We start from the raw sequence: 19,907 nt of genomic DNA on the forward strand, positions 1-19,907 counted from the left end.
TTGGTAAAAAGGTCTCCTTCGAAGACAACTGAATTGTTGTAGAAGGACTAATCCATTGCGCCAACTCAAAGGCTCGACAAACAATTGAAATCGAGCAAGTAGACAACACACCCACCGTCTCCAAATTGGTAGGAGGTCCACTAGTCGAACTTGAAGACATGGCACCAGACGCCAATACATGGCTACAAGCCATGCAATCCGAGATGGACTCGATTTGACAAAATCACACATGGGAGCTAGTCGAACTACCAGCTAGAAGGAAGCCGCTACCTTGCAAATGGGTTTTTCGATACAAATATACATTTGACTCAGAGAAACCCAAATACAAAGCTTGGCTCATCGCGAAAGGGTTCAAACAAGAACATGGGGTCAACTACGATGAGATATTCTCACCAGTAGTCAAGATTACCACCCTCTGACTCCTCCTAGGAGTTGTGGCAACAGAAGACCTAGAGCTTGAACATATGGACGTAAAGACGACATTTCTACACAAAGATCTGGAAAAAGACATTTACAACCGGCAGGCTTCACGGCAACGGGGGAGGGAAGTCATCTCGTATGTCGACTAGAGAAAAGCCTCTATGGCTTGAAACAAGCGCCGAGGATGTGGTACCAGAAGTTTGACTCCTACATCAGGCAGCTTCGATACTACCGATCAGACTTCGACCCATGTATGTACGTTCGGCAACTGGCCGACGAATCTAGGATTTATCTGATCCTATATGTTGACGACATGTTGAATGCAGGTAGCAATCAAATGGAAATAAGGAAGCTAAAGCAGAATCTTCACGACAAGTTCACGATGAAGGAACACGGACAAGCCCGACATATACTGGGAATGAGGATTGAGCGAAATCAGACGACTTAGACTCTCCGACTCTCCCAGTCCGACTATATCAAGAAGGTGTTGAAGCGCTTCAACATGGGGAATGCGAAGCCAGCATCAACACCTCTTCCGACATCAATCCAACTATCAGACAGAGACTCTCCTTCAACAGACAAGGAGACAGAGCTTAATGGAAAGATGTCCTATGCATCGACTATAGGAAGTATCATGTACACAATGGTGGCAACCCGACACGACCTAGCCTATGTCATAGGGGTGGTCAGCCAATACATGTCAAATCCAGGATAGAAGCACTGGGAGGCCTTCAAGCACATCTTCAGGTACCTAAGAGGGACCGAAGATACACAGCTAACTTTAGGTTTGACAACCTCAGCCGAAGTCGAAGGCTACCACTACACTAACTCCAACCATGCCGGTAATACGGACAATCAGAAGTCAACATTTGGCTATATCTTCACCTATGGTGGTGGTGCTATATCATGGAGGTCGAACTTCAAGAGTGCACGGCCCTATCGACCACAAAGGCCGAGTACATAGCAACATCAGAGGCAATGAAGGAATCAATCTGGTTGCACCGACTGTCTATCGACTTCTCATCTACAAGCTGAATCGACCGACCAGCGCCAACCATCTATTGCGACTCACAGAGCGCTATACACCTCATCAACAATCCTGTCTATCACGCAAAGACAAAGCATATTGAGGTGCGGTATCATCACATCCGGGAGTTCATAAACGATAAGAAGCTTGAAGTCCGGAAGATCGCCACTGAGGTGAACGTCGTTGATTGCCTAACGAAGCCACTCTCATATCAACGCTTCGGAACACTAAGGATAAAGATGCGACTACGACAAGCGACCAAGCAGAAGAGGCTGAATGAGGAGCAGAAGGTAAGTCGAACCGATTGACTCAGACAAGTCAATCTGACTGACTAGTCAAACCAGGCTCAACATTGAACACATCTCTATTGACTCAACCACATGCCGACTAACTTGTAAATATAAATTTAGATTAATTTGTAATCTAGATTTACGGGGGAGGTAACCCCAAACACTTGTATATGCAGGAAAGAGTAGTTCTTTTACAGGGGAGTTTGTTGGCACAAAAGGCCGACTCCTTCGAATTTGTATCCTAGTGTGAACTCATCCAAAAGAGTTAGGGCTTAGTATATAAGCAATAACCTAACGATGTAAAAGAGAGAACTTCTTGATCATCTTGTATAGCGATCTCTTAGTGAGAGTGAGAAAGAACGTAATATATCAAAGCTTCCATTAAAGCTTAGAATGTGTCCATTCTGTTTATTCTCTTGCCTTCCTTTTGTGTTGTTTGTTGAACACTACGACAGATCCTCATACATACGTTTCTGCACATATTCGATCAACAATTGTAGCTAGAGAATTGGTGTTCCCCTTTCCCTCGACGCATTTTCCCTAAAGTAGGATCATGTTATTAATTAAGTGAGAAGATATAAGTAACATGTTAAGGGTTACAAGAGAGTTGTGATCAAAGATATTGTAGTGTTGCAACAATTTGGCCATATGAATTGAGATGTTTCGGAAAACCCCTTAGGTGAGAAAACTAACTAGAGAATAATGAGATAAGATTTGAGCAATAGTGGGAGGATATCCTTGAGTTTCTACTCGGTGATTCTACGATCAATGGCCTTGCCACCTCGGTTGTGGTAGGCCACGCACACATGTTTATTCGGTACATTGTAGATTGTTTTCATTTCAACAAAGCCTTGGCATTTCCCAAATTTTGTGAACCTAACAACAAGTGCTCTTGCTCATTATATTGCATTTTAGATCTCTCGTCAAATAAAAAAGTGCCATCTCTTTTAGTTTGCTCCACTATGTTTTCCTTTTTAGCATGCAATTGATATTATTTGTACATGGGCACCTAATTTTGGCAAAATGTATGCCTTCATGTTTACTACAGCTTTATTATCGTCTCTGCTAGTGCATCATTGATCATCTTTCCCCCTCTTTTGCACTTAATGGGCATTGGACCAACATTTACCCTTTTGATGCAAATCGGGCAAAGATGGTTGTCACTCACCTTCAAGCCTCACTCTCACTTAATGATTAAAAGATGATTAAGAATAATATCTCGCTCACTCTCATAGACAATGGAACCAAAGAATATCTTTATTATCCTTCTTGCTAAGAGTTCTAGCACCAACAAGGAAGAGAGATTAGTGTTTCTCTACTAAACCTATCACTAATCTCTCTTAGGCTCAAAGGTTACAAGAAGAGAGAAGAGAGGAAGTTGAAGCTCTTAATCACTAGGGAGATATTTTCAAATGGAAGAACCCTTACAAAGTCGCCATAGTGTGATTTATATAGGATTTACGCTTAGGGTATGGCCCTTTCACACTTGGTCACCCATTTGCATCCCTTTCATTTGGTTTTCTCTTGCTATTTCCTCTTCGTGGTTCCTTTAGCCATACAACGTCGTTGTTGATGAGCCCTTCTTCACGACTGACTGTTGTGTTGTCCAAATGCTTAACAACTACCCTTTTGTTACGTGCATAACCATAATTGATCATGAGATACACTTTCTACAGTTTTCCATAATTTAATGATGAATCCGTGTGGGTTAATTCTGAAAGGAACGAGGGTATGAATTCTAATATTCAATTCTATAGTGTGTGAATATACTAGGGCCTAGGGTTTCTGCCAATATAAGGAGGCTAGCTACCTCCTTATCAAGGGAGGCTTGACATATGTTGATACTATAATAGTGTGGCTATAACTCTTGTTAGCTAAGCACGCGTATTCCTTACATAACCCAAAGTATAACATCAACCCTTGATGGTGTGGGATATCTAGGAGGTCCAGGTCCATCTCATGCTGTTGTTAGGGGGTGGTCGAATGGTTTGGCACCCCTCTTTCCTTTCTTTAGTCTATAATTCCTTGTGTTTTTGCTCAATTAAAATTAGCTAAACTCTAACACCTTGATTCTATTGACTTAGAGCATCTCACTTACAATGATTGCTTTCTTCCTAAATTAAAAATTCAGCACAATTTTTTATGAAGTAAATTAATACCGAAAATGGCTAATGTCGCTCCACTTCATGACTTTATTTGGACCTTACCTAAATCTTAAGCATTTCCACAAAAGCTCACAAAATAGCCTCTATTTTGAATACCATTGCTTTCCAAAATTATACCCACATAACAATGATTGCTTTCTTCCTAAATTAAAAATGTTGTAGGAAATCAAACTAGTTAAATTAATACATATTCTTTGTTTCACATTTGTAATAGCTTCTTAAAACGCGTACATGGATGTATCACTGTTGTGAAATTTGAAGACAAAGGATAATAATCAAGAGTATAGAAATGATGTATTTTATGATGCCACTTTACAAAGGACTATTGACAATGTTGCTGATGCCTAAAGCCTAAACCCTAAACCCTGTATTGGATCAATATAAGATTTAATTTCACTCGCATGTTCAGATACAATGATTTGCCACAACAGAAAAGGTTATTCTAGAGGTGTTCACAATATGATAGGAATCTACGTCGTAACTTATTTTGTTGTACAGGAAAGTAGTCACAAATGCAAGACACATAAGAATACATCATCTCAAATGAGGCCAAAGTTGCTACTACTTTTGACAATGACATTTTCATTTGGCTTAGTAATTAGAGTCCCTAAAACAGTTATTTTCTACAAATAAAGATATATATTTTTATTTTCCCTCCAAGGTTCAGGGCGTTTTTTCTTTCTATTGTGGGATGGGGGTGACTTATTAAAGCTACAACAAAATGGTGCACTAGTAAGCATGTAGCATGACATGATCCTTGTTTCAAAAAAGAGTTTATATCCTAAGGCAAGTTTGATTCCTTGAAAAGGTCCAAAAACAAATTTGTGTCCATATCTATTGTTACTGCAAAGACAAAAGATCATAAATGACAAATAAATTTGTCAATTCATACATTTAACTTGCTTGGCAAGAACCGTCTATCTTAACTTTTGGCCATTAGACGTCATGGTCCAAATTTCAAGTGATCTCTTTTGTTGTCTTATCACCTTACTCAAATGTGTTATTTAAACATGATTGTTTGCCCTTGAAGATCTATATCAGTTTTAAGATATTTGGCCCACCTCACGGCAAAATCCATGCATTTTGCTTTAGGAAATGAAATACATTGCAGTATAATCATATATGCTTTATGCGTTTGCATAATGGCTTCCAGGAAGTTAGTTGAGATATGGATAGCATTCACCATTTATCAGTGTGTCAATAACTTGCATATACCCACTTATTCTTGCTCAGTCCAAATTGTCATCTTTGATTTTCTGAATTTTTGACAGAATGGTGCTTTGGATTGTAGCCAGATCAGTTAAAATTTCCAATCCTATAATATTTATAGCCACAATAAACAAGATCGTACATCACTGGAGAATTTTCTAAAGGCAACAACATAAACTTAAAATATTATAATCAGTCAAGTTACCTTCTTTAAATGAGGATTGGGCAGCTCGAAGGTGTGGTGAGACCAACATCCCAAACCATGTCAAGGGTTCTGATCTTTGCTTCATGTTTACATATTTCGTCGACTTCTCTTCTTGCTCCTCCTGGTTAATCCAACACAACATATTCAAGTTTCAGAATAGCCGAAAAGCTTTAAATGGCCTTAATAGGCAAACTGTTTTCCTCAAGTCTTACATTTCATGGGGCCTCCTGGTTTATCCAACACCACATATTTAGATTTCAGAAAAAACAAAAAGCTTAAAGTAACCATAAATAGGGAAAACATTTTCCCCAAGCCTTGCATGTTCAAATCATAAATCCTGAATGTCCTTCAATACAATGCTTGCTGCTGACAGACATTACATCCATGCTTTATCTACATTTAAGGTGTATTCATTGCATGGAGGCTAAACCTTGCAATCAACTTGGAATTTCTTCAAACTGTTTTTGAGCATTGGGCCTAGACCCTATACAAGAGGATCGCGATGTTTGGGAAGCTATGATATTCCTTGTTAAGGAAGCAGTTCTGTAGTGGCATTAAATTTTTTACTTCAAAGAACCTAATCAAGGATAGGGACATAATCATGATAAGAGTATGAATACAGAAAATGGGCATCAAAAGAATAAGTATTTGCCCACTGATCTCTCTAGTTATCAATCAGCATCATGGTTCTATGATTGAAACTTTTTCGATGCAAAGTGCAGCTCCTCTTTGATAAAAACAAAGTGCAAACATGCATGGCAGGGATAAATAGATTGAAATAAAAAGAAAAAAACACACACGGAGCCATGTCACATGTGAGAATGATGTGACTGATAAGGAAACTAAGTTTCCTAAATTTGATGTCTTAGAAGAGCAAAAAAATAACTTTGTAATCAGCCTCTCAATACTTGTGGCTTAAGGATTATTGCATTGCAGAATTTTGCATAGCGATGTTGATTTGAGACTCAAGAAGAACACCCATTGAAATGCTTGGGAAGATTGGATTAATGAAGATGAGGTAACAATCACTAATATGTGAATCCATACTTCATGCAGGATAAGAATATCACCAGGCTGTGGTGCAGCATGTGGAATTCCAATGGAAGAGAATCATCTGACAAGATTACTATGATTGATGAATGGCACATGCCTAGAACACAAATGAACAATTAACCATCATATCTCTAGTATAGATCAAGAGTGTAGAGCTCAGTCTAGGGCTTATGCTAGTTATGAGACTAATGACAGGTGAGATCATTTTCGTTCAAATTCTCGTTTCATCATGTGAAATTTATCAGATTACCCCTATTTATTTCACGAATTATGCTTATATATCAAAACCCACAAAGACTCTTGCATTTTTTATATTTATTTTCCAAATACTATTAATATTTCAAAATTCCTCATTTTTCAAATCCTCAAAATATTCTACATTTTCCCAAAGAGAGTAATTGTAGAAATTGGGAGCTGAAGAAAGACTCTACATGGCAGGTCTGTGAAGTACATAACTTGTTCGCTAGTCTTATTTAACTTTGCGGTAGTAAACTTGTTGCAAATATTGTATCAGGTACTCTAGGAAGCTTCTTGAACAAATCTCTGGCGAATTATCGAAATACAACAATTATCAAATCATGTACTAAGATATTAGGAGGGCACTCTTCTGTATGGCATTACCAATGTATCAGAAAACACTGTGATCTAGCACAGTGATTCAAACTGGATTGTACACATCAATTACAAATATAAAATTGTTTTTCTTCGGATTTAATATCTTATCTCAAATTGGAAATAAACAACGAACAATGGCATTGTCTTCCACAACATCAAGCAATTTGTTTCACCATATCTGCAGCATAAATGGCTAAGAAAAATACAGTTGCACATGTGAATGAAGGACTGCAACTGTGTGGAGGTAGGAAAACACAAGTTACAGGCATAGTCACATGACACATTTCATGCAAAGCTGATGAATGGATGTTCCCACTCCCTGTGAGCTTGGAGCTCAGTTGGTTGAATTTCTGTTAATAGTTGAGACGGTCTATTATCCATAATGCAAACATCAATGTCAAGCAGATATTTTACAGTAAGACACCTGAAGGGAGCTATGTCAAGCTCATCACTAGGAGATTGAGAGAGGATAATTCTGATTAGGGTAGAATTTGAGGGTGTCAGATTTATTTGAAGTTAATGCCTGAACTTGCTGTTGTAATCCACTGATGCTCCAAAATAACGTTCTGAGTAATTTCATACATAGAGCCATCGGGTCATGGATCTTTAAGATCAAGATCAACACTAGTATTGCAGAGCTATTATTGCTTAGTAAAAAACAGAAATATGTCTAAGTGAATAATTGCAGTGTATTGATGTTCAGATGTGTGTTTTAAGACTGAAATCTACTTTTAAAGAATGAATGCTTCTAACGCAATATCAGCGCATATCAGGACACACATTTATATAAAGCTCATATACCTATATTCCAAATCAACTGACTATCACAAAATTTGCGAAAAGTGGCAGAGATCTTCGTCATATTATAGAACCAAAATTTGATTTTAGTAATAAATTTGAGTAGATATCAGCAAAATGCCAAATATTCCAGACCTGGGTAATTGTGCTTTCATCATCCATTGTGGAATGCTTGCTTTCTTCCAAACTAGCGTTGTAGTTTTCTATACCTAACAAAAAATTACAAATAAATGTCATTCTGGACTGACTGAATATCTTTTATTAAAGAACCCAAAAGTAAGGCTGTATGCATTCATATGTGAACTTCATGGTGATTAGTACTATCCATCATTCCTAATGTTAATCAACAATCCCTCAAAACAATTCTGGGCTTCTAAAAACTGTTGACATATTTTGGTAGTGATGTGTGTGAACATACTTAGGACAGTGATGTGTGAACACACTTACGATAATGATGTGTGTGAACACATTTAGGACAGTAATGTGTGAACACACTTAGGACAGTGATGTGTGTGAATACACTTAGGACTACAAGGGCATTTTTTCCCTCTTTAGGAGGTTTTTCCCTATCCATAAAAACTCTCATAACCCTAAAGTGGTAAAGATTTTGGGGATTTCAAAATAAGAACCCAACAGTGGTATCAGAGCTACAAAGCGACATTTGAGCAGCAACGCAACGGCTCTCATACGCAGTCCATTTGTGCCATCTGTGGTGGCATTTTTCTGCTGTTGAAAAAACAAATTTCTGTGTGTTTTCTTCCTTTGCGCAGTTTCAGTTGTGTTTTTTTTTCTGCTTCCAAGTCGATTCAATCCTAGAAAAAGCCTCCTTGAGTCTTCCAAGACATTCCTATAACCCTCAGAAATCAGATTTGCTTCCCTTTTCTCTTTTCTTGTTCATCTTTCAAGTCAAAGAGGTACGTTATTCCCTTTTATTCATTCAGCAGTCCATTTTTTACATCAAAACGTGTTCAGTCCACGGCCATGGCTAAGAGCAATGATGTATTTCGGATGCTTGTTGTTGAGGATAAACTCGATAAAACAAATTACCCTCTCTGGGCTTATATGATGCGCCATGTATTAGTAGCAAAGGGGTTGTGGAATGTGGTTCAAGGGGCTGAAAAACGCCCTGTTGTTGAGAACACAAATGTTGATGGTATTGATTCTGTCGAGGATGTTGATCATCCTGCTCATGTCAATACTACAGTTTCTGTTATACCAATTGCAACGCAACTTCGTTGGGATGGCAGAGATGCTCAGGCACATGCTTTGATAGCTTTGTCTGTGAAACATGCCATTATTCCCCATATTCGCTCTTGCAAGACAGCAAAGGATGCTTGGGATACTCTTACCACTTTGTACCAAGCAAGAAATGAGGCTCGTGTTACTTATCTCCGAAAACAATTGGAGAGCGAGCACATGAATGAAGGTGATTCTATGGACAGTTTTCTTACAAAAATCAAAGATTTAAAGGAACAATTAATTTATGTTGATGAAATGATACCAAATAGTTCACTTGTGTAGACCGTTCTAAATGAACTTCCTGATTCATATCAAAGTTTTGCTTCTACTCTTCGTTTAATGATGAAAGGTAATCCCAATGCCTTATTATTCGAGGAGCTAGTCTCTGTTTTGTTACAGGAAGATCAATCTAAGCAAAAGAGGTCTATTATGTGTGTTGCAGATCAAGATTTCCTAGCTAGTCAGAAGGGCAAAGGTAAATGAAATTCTTCTGCTAGCAAGCAAAGATTTGCTAATAATTCATAAGTGAATGAAAAAAAACAAGAGTAGAAACAAAAACTGTTTTGCAAATATTGTAAAGGAATTGATCATATTATGAAGAACTGTCCAAAATTGGCTGCAAAAGAGGCAAAGAAAAAGGAGGCGGGACTCGTTGTTGCAGAAGTCTCTGCACCAAAAACAGAGTCTGCAAATCTTGTGCAGAATAAAGAATGGGCATTTACTATTGTTTGTAGTTTTGACCCATCTTCACTTAAACAATGTATGTCTATTGTACAATCAGATGTTTGGTACTTCAACAGTGGGGCAACCAAACATATTACCTCGCAGCGCAATTTCTTCACTTCATTGGAGCCTGCCCCTACAAGGAATACTGTCACATGTGCCAACAACTCATCTTATCCAGTTATGGGTGTTGGTAAGATCATTTTGACTACTGCTAATGGTAATCCTTTCATCTTGTCAGATGCTTTGTTAGTGCCAGGGATCAAGAAAAATCTTTTGTTAGTTTCAGCATTAGCCAAGGTTGGCCTGGTTGTTATGACACTTGTGTGTCCACAAGTGATTTTGGCTTCATCCTTGGTAGCTCATGCATATCTTGGTTGAGCAAGAAGCAGCCTACTGTGGCCACTTCTAGTTGTGAGGCTGAGTATAGGGCAGCTTTCACAGCTACAGTTGAGTGTGTGTGGCTCAGACGCCTTTTAGCTGATTTGGGTGTTGGTGAGTCTTCTGCCACCACCATCTTCACTGACAATCAAAGCACAATGGCAATTGCGAGGAACCTTGTGTTCCATGCTCGCACTAAGCACATTGAGGTGCATTATCACTATGTCAGGGAAAGGTTCTCCGTTGGAGAGATCAATTTGGCTTATGTGCCCATGCAGGAGAACATTGCAAACCTCTTCACAAAGGCTTTGCCTAGGGAGAAGTTTGAAGCTTTCCACAAAGCTTTAGGCCTAATCCCATTTGTGGATTCATCTCTATCCACATAGCTTGGCACTTGTTTAACCATGAGTGTCAGCTCCTTGTTCACCGCATCACTCCCAAGGGGGCTTTGTTGACATATTTTGGTAGTGATGTGTGTGAACACACTTAGGACAGTGATGTGTGAACACACTTAGGATAGTGATGTGTGCGAACACATTTAGGACAGTAATGTGTGAACACACTTAGGACAATGATGTGTGTGAACACACTTAGGACTACAGGGGCATTTTTTCCCTCTTTAGGAGGTTTTTCCCCCTGTCCATAAAACTCTCATAACCCTAAAGTGGTAAAGTTTTTTGGGGATTTCAAAATAAGAACCCAACAAAAACTGATATTGCCTTATCCACTCCTTGCCATGCATAATATAAAGGCATGCAATGGATGCGAGGAAGGGCTAGTGGAGGATGATCACTTGCTTCTTACATGCTCAGAATATTGTACAATCTATGATGACATATTAAAAGGGGATGATGACTTGAGCATCACACTACGGAACACACCGAGACGGTTGCGCTCATAAGTGTATGCCTTATTCACACATTGAGACTTTGTGCTTCAAAGTATGACTTGTGTACTCAGGTTCCATGGGTCAATATTGACCTCTCTCTGGATGCTGAAAAATATAATATCTAATAATCAAGCTGAGGAAGGGGCTTTGTCATCCTGTTCTGGACAGATGGAAAGAGTGTATGGAGTTACACAATGACTTCCATCCTAAACCAAAATTCAGCAAAATTTTCTATGGAATAAAATAATGAAGAAATTTGCTAATGTCGCTCCACTTCATGACTTTATCTGGACCTTACCTAAATTTTAAGCATTTCTGCAAAAGCTCACAGAATAGCCTCTGATTTGAATTTACCATTGTTTGTCTACATAAGAAGGGTTTCCTTTTTTTCTCTGAATTGGGGTTTATGCTAAGGTGACAAAGATGAGATGCAGCTTGCCCTTATAAAGCTGATTTTCTTTTTTTCTGGCTTGTGAATTTGGTCTATGGAGTAGAAATGTGGGGACTGAGACTTAACAAGGCAAATCATTGGAAAGATTTAGGGAGACCTTTAGTGTCAATGATTGCCCGCGTGATAAGGAGCAAAGCATCGGTGCCCCATGATATAATCAGGGCAGAGATGGGAGCAACACCTATAATCACCGAGGCATTGTTCCGATCAGTGACCTGTATAATCCGGGCAGAGAAGGGAGCAGCACCTATAATCACCGAGGCATTGTTCCGATCAGTGACCTGTATCCAACATCTTTGGGAGCCCCCAAAACAAAGGTACCCAAGGTTGACACTTATGTCATCAAGACAACTGGGTGAAAATGGAGACATTCATTGTTGGTATGCTGAAATGCAGCAATGGTCTGAGTCACATTGCATAAGTATAAATGCACCACCCCCCTTCCGATATAGTTGGACTTTCCCCATCTACACAAACGGGATCCTGACCAGGACATAACAAAAGGGTTACAATAGATCAGGCAATAACAATTGGTCGTGCACATAGGCCGTGGCCCCATGGACCACGACCTCAGCACCCTTGTCAGCGATAGATAAAGAGACCATGATCTCCCACCATCGCAGGTGCTACCCTCACTTTGGAGACCTCTCCATTCTAGATCGACCTATGCTAGAGATCTTTCGAAGACAAAAGTTATAATATATCTAACATGAGAATCTTATTTACTTTTATATTTACTGAGTAATATTTATTTTATTTTGATTTGTTGTTCTCAAAGACGAGACAACACTTCATATTAATCTCTTGTTTTGTCTTATAGGCCATTTTGGCCTCTTAAAAGACGTTAATCTATCTTTCTTACTTACTTACTTTCAATGACGGCCTCCTCCACATATAGAGGACTAATTTGGCCCTCAGAATTCCTGAGATAATCTCTCAGATCTTCCTTTCTCATTGATTTATTCTGTAATTTGTTGGCACATAAACAAGTATTGTGTGTCACTGTCATACATAAGAATCTAGTTTCCTTGATACAAGTTTCTAGCTTTTCTGAAATGATTTTCTTAGGTTTTTCATGCACTAATAGGTCAGGACATTAATCCTCCTTTCTAACATGTAATCAAATTTTAGTAGAACTATATCTGGAATTTATGAGATAACCCTGCCTTTGGATTTGTCCTCTGGTCCTTAATAGTAGAAAGGAATGTATTCAAGGTACTATCAAGATCGAGGGTGTAACATGTAGTATTGACAAGATAGAAAAGGGAAAATTCCTCACTATTTACATTCTAATAAGCCTCAGTCGGCCTATCGTATCGTCATTACTACAAGAACACTCAAGTTCTCTTCCTCTGATCTGAATGCATAAAAAAATTTCAAAATAGTCCGATCTTACAATTTCACATCCAGACCTTTAATGTGCCGGTGCCTCAACCCAGACTGTTGCAGTATTGGTTCAGTACGAATATTCCTATCCGAGGCACTAGCTCCATTGCTTTCTTCGGAGATTTGAAAGAGGAAGTTGAGAGGAGGGTCAACTTCATTTGCTCCTGAAATTAATTAGGAAAGCCTATAGCATAAAATGCATGCGAAGTCATATATATTGATGTATGTAGCTTATCTTGAGGTTAGCCTTGGGGCATCTACAACTGGAATAGGGATCGATGAGACAAAAAGAGGATAGGATAAGATGCACACCTTGATTATTATCTTGATTCAGGCACGTAACAGACACCAAGGTAGATGAAAAATATGGTTTCAATCTGAAAAGAGATTGATCGATCCGAGAAGGTCCCATGGAATAACGAGCAGAGGCAATGTTGATCCAACCCTACAGTATGGACGATATACAAAACAGTCCGTGTTAATACGAAGACAGTGGTGTACAGCGCAAAGCATGAAGTATACCTACGCGTGACAGGGTTTGAGCCAGCTCCTCCCTGCGACGCAGAAGCTCATCCACGGCATCGAGAAGGCAAACGAGCTCCAGCTCTCCGTCGTCTTCGGGTGACGCCATGGCCAAAGCGAGTGAGAGAGACGAAACCCAAGAAGTCTTCTTGTATGAGAGAAAATGTTATTGTATATGTATGTATGTTCTCAGAGGTGGTTCCTGGGGTTGGGGCAGGGGCTTCTTCCTTGTTCAAAACAAAAGAAATTGACGGATCCCCCAAGTTCCAATCCCATTTCCATTTCCTCTCTCTTTGTCCGGGTGCGTGCGTGCTTGTGTCAGCTCTCTCAATCCAATTAACTCACGCCAATTTACCTCACCTCATTTTTCCATTCAATGGCATCCAATGGCCAGCAATAGACCATTTCATTTACATATGGTTTGCTTTCAAATCTTCTAGAACTACTCGTTTGATTCGAATTCAAGGGCTCCAGACTACTCATCTTTGAATCAATATTTTTTGGAGCTAACTTGCAAGTGTGTGATCTCAAATGAAACACTTCTAGACTCTCTCATAATAGATATAGTCGGTCAATGTCAAACTTGAACCTAAAACAACACTAGACTGGCTGGCAAAGCATAGAATTCTATGCGACTACACCATGATGCTCCTTTGAACTTGAAAAGTTGAAGAGTTATATCTCAAGGGAGCTAATAAGTGAGCATATCACACTAGAATGAAGGATCATTTTCTTAAAATCAATGAAGACACTGCGATGTATGTGATGAACCACTTGGGGCACCCACACCTTCTTTCCACAATAATTCTACATGGACTCTCTCTTTCCTCCCTCACATCTAGCGCTAGGCAAAATCTCTAGCCTCTACCGGAATTTTTCCTGCTTCTTTTGAACCTAACCGAAATTTTAAAATTTTCACCAACCACTTTCCTACAAGCAATAATGTCAACTGGAACATGGTGAAATTTTTTTTTTATTGCATAGCAAAACAAGTGATAATGTCAACCGAAACATGTTGAAGAATTTTTTTTAACACATAGCAAATCAAATAATAAAAATTAGTGTAATACAATGTTGTGAGCCATATTGTACCGATAATGTAGAGTATGCTCGACTAACATAATCTATGATTCCATTTATAAGAAGGCGAAACACATATACACAATCCATGTATTCTACAGAGAATAAGCAAATTAAAATACTTCGGATATATGGAAGATTACGAGGCAATAAAGGATCAAGTTTCCACTATAGATCTTCCAATCTATCAAAAAATAAAGAAGAAAGAGGAAGCCTCACATTAGCCTATACACGCATGCAATCACATAGAAGCAGGAAAATTTCCGGCAGGGGCTAGAGACTTTGCCCAACATTATTGCTGACCATGGCCGACAAAAGTCCCAATCTAGCTGGAACGTTGATACTGTTCTTGGGACTTTGCCCAACACTGCTCACATCTATCTCCCCTCACTTTGGTACCCCGGGAAAAAAATTATACCTAGAGTGGCTACAAGTATAAATGTATAAACCAATGCTTCCATAGGAGTAACAAAGCTTATAGAGTATCTTTTCATACTTTCATTAGATTTTGTTGGCCACCCACATGGCAGAGCTTTAGTCCACTTTCACCAGTCTCACGTGAGGGGAAAAAGCAACAAAGGACATTTTTCTCTCCACGCAACGGCAATATCTGTTTAACGTGAATGTTTTTTCTAACTAATCGGCAAGGCATTTCTTGGGATCTATGGCCGCCCACCGTCCGCACGAAAGAAAGTAAAGGCAAACGAGACACGGTCGCTTTAGATAACTGTGAATTAAAGAAGAAAGTGGTATACCGTATACCTATAATACAAGCAGGCCAGCAGCAGGATTAGGCAACAAAAAGAGAAAAGCCAAACCGGACGCCACACCACAGCACGCCAAGTCTACTGCTGAGTTGGAAAAGCCAATACAGAAGAAGAAGAAGAAGAAGAAGAAGAAGAGATGAAGAGATGAAGAAGAAGCGGCGGCAGCAGGAAGAAGGGGAAGAGAAGAGGGGGGAGGGCGGTGACAGAGAGCTGCTGGGCTGGGATGGGCGAAGAGAGAGAGAGAGAGAGAGATAGTCAATGAATGATAGCTGGCGCGTGTGGACGCGCGCGTGGCGGGCGTTGATGGGATGGCTAGCGCCCGCCCGGACGCACCGCCCAGCACGCACCACCGCCGCCTTTTTCTTCCTCTTCCTTCTTCTTTACCCTCCTCCTCCTCCTCCTCCTCCTCCCTTTCTGTCTTTCTCCCTCCCTATCCCACGCTCCCCTCTCTTCTCCTCTCTCTTCAGCTTTAGCTCCTTCTCCTTCTCCTTCTCTCTCTTCTCTTCTCTTTCCTTTTTTCTGCTGTTTGCCTGCCTAGGAGCCTGCCTTCTCAACATACATACATACATACATATATGCCTGTTTCTGAGGACATGAACGCCGCGGCGGCATCAGATCCGGCGGCGCAACAACGGCGTCGGATGGAATCAGGTTGCTCACAAGTAGTGAAGAAGAAGAAGAAGAAGGCCCCTCCGGGCACATGGTCGCCCATGGAGACCATCCATCTGATTGAAGCGTACGAGGAGAAGTGGTACTCCCTGAAGCGCGGGCAGCTCCGCATGTCAGACTGGGAGGAGGTAGCAGAGTCTGTGGCTGGTCGCGTGGCAGGGCATCCAGACGCCACCACACGGAAGTCTTCGGTGCAGTGCCGCCACAAGCTCGAGAAGCTGCGCCGCCGCTACCGAGCCGAGCTCCCCGTCCTTCTCCTCCAAGGCCCCCGTGCCTCTCGCTGGCCCTTCTTCCAACGCATGGATGTCATGGAGAGGGGCCATCATGCCTCTAATGCCCCTCCTCCTCCTCCTGCCAAGGCTGGAAATAACCTCCCAGGTCGCCATTCCAGTCGCTACTCCAATAAGGCCGTTGGATTGAGCTTTGGAGTTGGATATGGCCGAGGGAATCCAAACGAATCCACCATGAGCCTAGAAGAAGAAGAAGAAGAAGAAGAAGAAGAAGAGGAAGAAGATGAAGAAGAGGCGGAGGATGACGATGCAGGGGAGGACTCAGATCAGCCCCCTCCCGCAAAGCCATTTCCAAATAACCGCAGCAACAGCAATACTAAACGCAGTCGGCCATGGCCAGCTCATCTGCATCGGCACATCGTCAATGAAGACTATCGCTATTACCAGCACCAGCACCAGCACCACAATGATGGCTATGGCTACACGCCTAGTTCGAATTTTAATCCTAGGAAGCAATATGTTGATACTCCCATCAGCAGCCAGAAGCATGAATATGTAAGAAACCACCCTAGGTATTTCCTAGAGAAACTTGGTCCCTCCTCAGAACTCATTTCTGTTCTCCGCTATTTGGGCGAGGGTTTTCTAAGGATGGAACAAATGAAGATCCAGTTGCAGAGAGAAACAGAGCTATTTCGAGCCGATATGGAACTAAGACATACAGAGATGGTTCTAGAAGCACAGAAACAGATCTCGTGGGAGTTCTCGGCAGCACTAGGAAGCATAAATAAGAAGGCAAAGAAGCTTCACAGTGCCCCGCAAGACAATTGAAGTAAAGCAAGCTACTTAATAGTCTCTGCAAGGATTTGTGCATCCAATTTCACTGGGGTACTTAATGTCGTCTGTTGTAAGGTTTGGAACTGTCCATTGCTAATTGTAACAGTCTTGTTAGACAATTTTATCGCTGGATCAAATACATTCTACTTTCCTTTTTTTGGGTGAGGGTTAGAACTAGCATAGCGTCACGGTGAATGTTATGCTAATTATACGAATGTTGTGCTCTTTGTATCTGGGCCCTTAATTAAATGGTTTTGGGGAAAACTAGCTTGATTTAGTTGGGAAGAAGAAAGCTTTCTTGAATTCTTAAGTAGATGGGCTTTAAAAGAGACAGGAACTCGGAAACTGCTGTCTTAATGCCTGTTTGGTTCCCAGAGACTGCACCAGGAGTAAAACTTCTGGTTTGCTTTCTAGTTTTACCTATATATTCTCTTCTTGGATCTTATGAAAGTGTACACTGTGAGAATGGGGTGTTAATGGATTTCGCATTTGCATCTTGGCATTGGATCAAACTCTTGGTTTGGATGTATATATATCCTTCTGAGTCAAATTCTTCTACTCTTATGGCATATCCCATCTACTATTTAGTGCAAGAATTCTGGGTGTTGTATTCTATCTATACAACCAATACCTTTCTCCAGGTGTTGTACTAGGCCATGCAAGATTTGATTTCCACAATCGGATGTATAATAACTCCACTGTGTGAAAGATGAGGTTTTCCTTACTTCCTAGTGAGTAGCGTCAGGATGGCAACAAACAGAAAATGGAAATTGAACCTTCCACATCTTGATATGCATCTAGACTTACATGCATGCCTTGCCTATCTAGTATATGCATCCAGCCAGACACCATGGATTAAGTGTGTTAGTGGATCTATAATACTCTCTAGTGCACTCACAAAAGAGGCAAAAATGTGCTATTTATAGAGCAGAATATTGTTTTTTAATCAGTACAGGAGAAAAAATAAATCTTGATGGCATGAGAGCTTTTCTTCTTTTCATGATGAGGGGCTTACAGTTTTTGTCTTTCACATAAAGTTGAAAGCGTCTGGCAGTGTTTTAATGTAATACTACAGTCTACTTCAAAAGACAAAATCTTCTGTACATGTCCCAGAACCCTAAACCTTCTCTCTCTCTCTCTCTCTCTCTCTCTCTCTCTCATATATATATGATTAGCAAACGAAGTTCTCTTAGTGGGGGCATGAGATTTTTCTCCTCTCCCATTGTCTCGATGGAGATAGAAGATGATATCTACCTGATAATATATAAAAGAAATTAATTTCATGATTTTATACTCTTGGCTTTTTTATTGTAATCTCAGGATTGGGATGTATAACAGAAATTTACTGATGCCCTCGGTTGAAAAATGTTGCTCTTGGTGAAACTTGGAAATTGATTTACGTGGGAACTTTATGGATGAAACAGCATATAAATGGATATATGATCAGTGAATCCATAGTATGAACCATACGTACCATACTTACACCCGCGAAAATACCATCAAAGAATGATAAATACCATACTTTTGGATTAACTATTTATTATGAGGTAAATAAACCTAAAAAGGGAAAAAACAAAAAAAATACTAATTATTTATTATGAAGTAAATAAACCTAAAAAAAGGAAAAAAACAAAAAAACACAAGAATGTTTGAATAACATTCGCATTCGTTTTCAAACATAGGAAAGCGAATGTTATGCTAGACGAACATGAATTTTATGTACTATGAGTGAATCTATTCAGAATACAATTCGTAGCTACACCAATATTGATGGAGCTTCAGGTCTTGATTTGTGACCCAAATATGGAATCATTCACCTTATTATACATGGGCATGAAAGTGAGAAAACCCTTTTGTGAATAGCCAACAACACCGAGTCATGAGCTTCCATATTGCATATCTCCGTAATATCCCATCCATCCCATATTGTTTACTCTAGATGTTTTGTCAATAAGGTGCAACTAACTACAAAGCCTTGGGTTGGAAGGATGTATATATCGATGCCTAATCGAACTACATCAGGTAGAGCTCAATAATCTAAGGGTACAATCTTGTGGGTGGGAATAGAAGATAGTAAGAACGAAAAATTCTAGGAACAACCTTTAGACAATCATAAAATCCTTGCTCTTAAAGTGTAGATCAATCATAGAAGTGGATTTAAGTAGGGATAAGGATGCATTATATTTAATGCATGTGATCAAGAGACGGTGAATCCATAGTTGACAAACTTGACATAGTATCACACTTGGGTCAAACAAAAATTATTGAAGGACAAATAAGAACCTTCCCAACAATGCAACCCTCCACAAAAAAAACTTAGGATATAAAGTCTATTTGCATATAGAAGGAAAAATATAAATATGTAAACAATCAACTTAGGATATAAAGCCTATTTGAATATAGAAGGAAAAATATGTAAATAATCGTACTCTACAACCGCTTCCACACTAATTAGACATTGACATGATCCATGATGAACTTCCAATCCCAAAAGATTGTGATAACTACTTTTGAGATTGTGATAATCTTTGACGTGATCCATGATGAACTTCCCGTATCCATTACCATGCAGCTCTTCATTCTTCATTTTTTCCTCACATCCTCTGATGGGTATATCATCTAGGAAATGTGTGCTTATGTGAGAAAAACAATCTTGGAGAACTTTGTGCATATTGTTCATCATGTGAGCAACTACATTGGTCGCACCTCGAGGTAAGGTACACAACAAAAGTAATCTAATAAGATTCTCGATGGAGATAAGATCTCAGCTATCGACTACAAGCTAGAATTGGTCGTTGCTGGAGTACAAATCAACCGTGAAGTAGATCGCCCTCCCAACGAACATCTTGTTGAAGCATGAGACCGTCAGTGTGAAAACAAGAACAACATCAATGATTACAAGATCAACAAGTTAGCATGGTAGAACAAGATCAAGGAGAGAGAGAGAGAGAGAG

General features: G+C 39.9%; 3 protein-coding genes across 3 annotated transcripts; 2 read left to right on the forward strand and 1 right to left on the reverse strand.

Annotated features, from left to right (window-relative positions):
- Positions 1–4,675: 4,675 nt before the first annotated feature.
- LOC147861378 (coiled-coil protein) lies at positions 4,676–13,522 on the reverse strand. The gene is made up of 6 exons (XM_087323580.1): positions 13,378–13,522; positions 13,164–13,296; positions 12,878–13,015; positions 7,918–7,991; positions 5,317–5,437; positions 4,676–5,217 (listed from the first exon to the last, which is right to left on the reverse strand). Exons 1-6 carry the CDS (start codon positions 13,480–13,482, stop codon positions 5,132–5,134), a joined length of 657 nt encoding a protein of 218 aa, XP_087179706.1. The 5' UTR covers positions 13,483–13,522; the 3' UTR covers positions 4,676–5,131.
- Positions 8,386–10,676, forward strand: LOC147861379 (uncharacterized). The gene is made up of 2 exons (XM_087323579.1): positions 8,386–9,267; positions 9,683–10,676. Exons 1-2 carry the CDS (start codon positions 8,764–8,766, stop codon positions 9,950–9,952), a joined length of 774 nt encoding a protein of 257 aa, XP_087179705.1. The 5' UTR covers positions 8,386–8,763; the 3' UTR covers positions 9,953–10,676.
- A 1,882-nt stretch (positions 13,523–15,404) lies between the features above and the next one.
- Positions 15,405–17,109, forward strand: LOC147861380 (uncharacterized). The gene has a single exon (XM_087323956.1). The coding sequence runs from the start codon at positions 15,796–15,798 to the stop codon at positions 16,945–16,947; it is 1,152 nt and encodes a 383-aa protein (XP_087180082.1). The 5' UTR covers positions 15,405–15,795; the 3' UTR covers positions 16,948–17,109.
- Positions 17,110–19,907: the final 2,798 nt, after the last annotated feature.

The sequence above is a fragment of the Azolla caroliniana genome, unplaced genomic scaffold (genome assembly GCF_043228905.1).
Source record: "Azolla caroliniana isolate FFs.n. ecotype wild unplaced genomic scaffold, voAzoCaro1.0.p SCAF_8, whole genome shotgun sequence".
Lineage (NCBI taxonomy): Eukaryota > Viridiplantae > Streptophyta > Polypodiopsida > Salviniales > Salviniaceae > Azolla > Azolla caroliniana.

Coding starts and splice junctions, on each gene's coding strand:
- LOC147861379 (XM_087323579.1), top strand. CDS start 8,764: ATGGCTAAGAGCAATGATGTATTTCGGATGCTTGTTGTTGAGGATAAA. Junction 9,268..9,682: donor TAAAGGAACAATTAATTTAT/GTTGATGAAATG, acceptor TCGTTGTTGCAG/AAGTCTCTGCACCAAAAACA.
- LOC147861378 (XM_087323580.1), bottom strand. CDS start 13,482: ATGGCGTCACCCGAAGACGACGGAGAGCTGGAGCTCGTTTGCCTTCTC. Junction 13,016..13,163: donor GAATCAAGATAATAATCAAG/GTGTGCATCTTA, acceptor AATTAATTTCAG/GAGCAAATGAAGTTGACCCT. Junction 5,438..7,917: donor ATGAAAGCACAATTACCCAG/GTCTGGAATATT, acceptor TGGATTAACCAG/GAGGAGCAAGAAGAGAAGTC.
- LOC147861380 (XM_087323956.1), top strand. CDS start 15,796: ATGCCTGTTTCTGAGGACATGAACGCCGCGGCGGCATCAGATCCGGCG.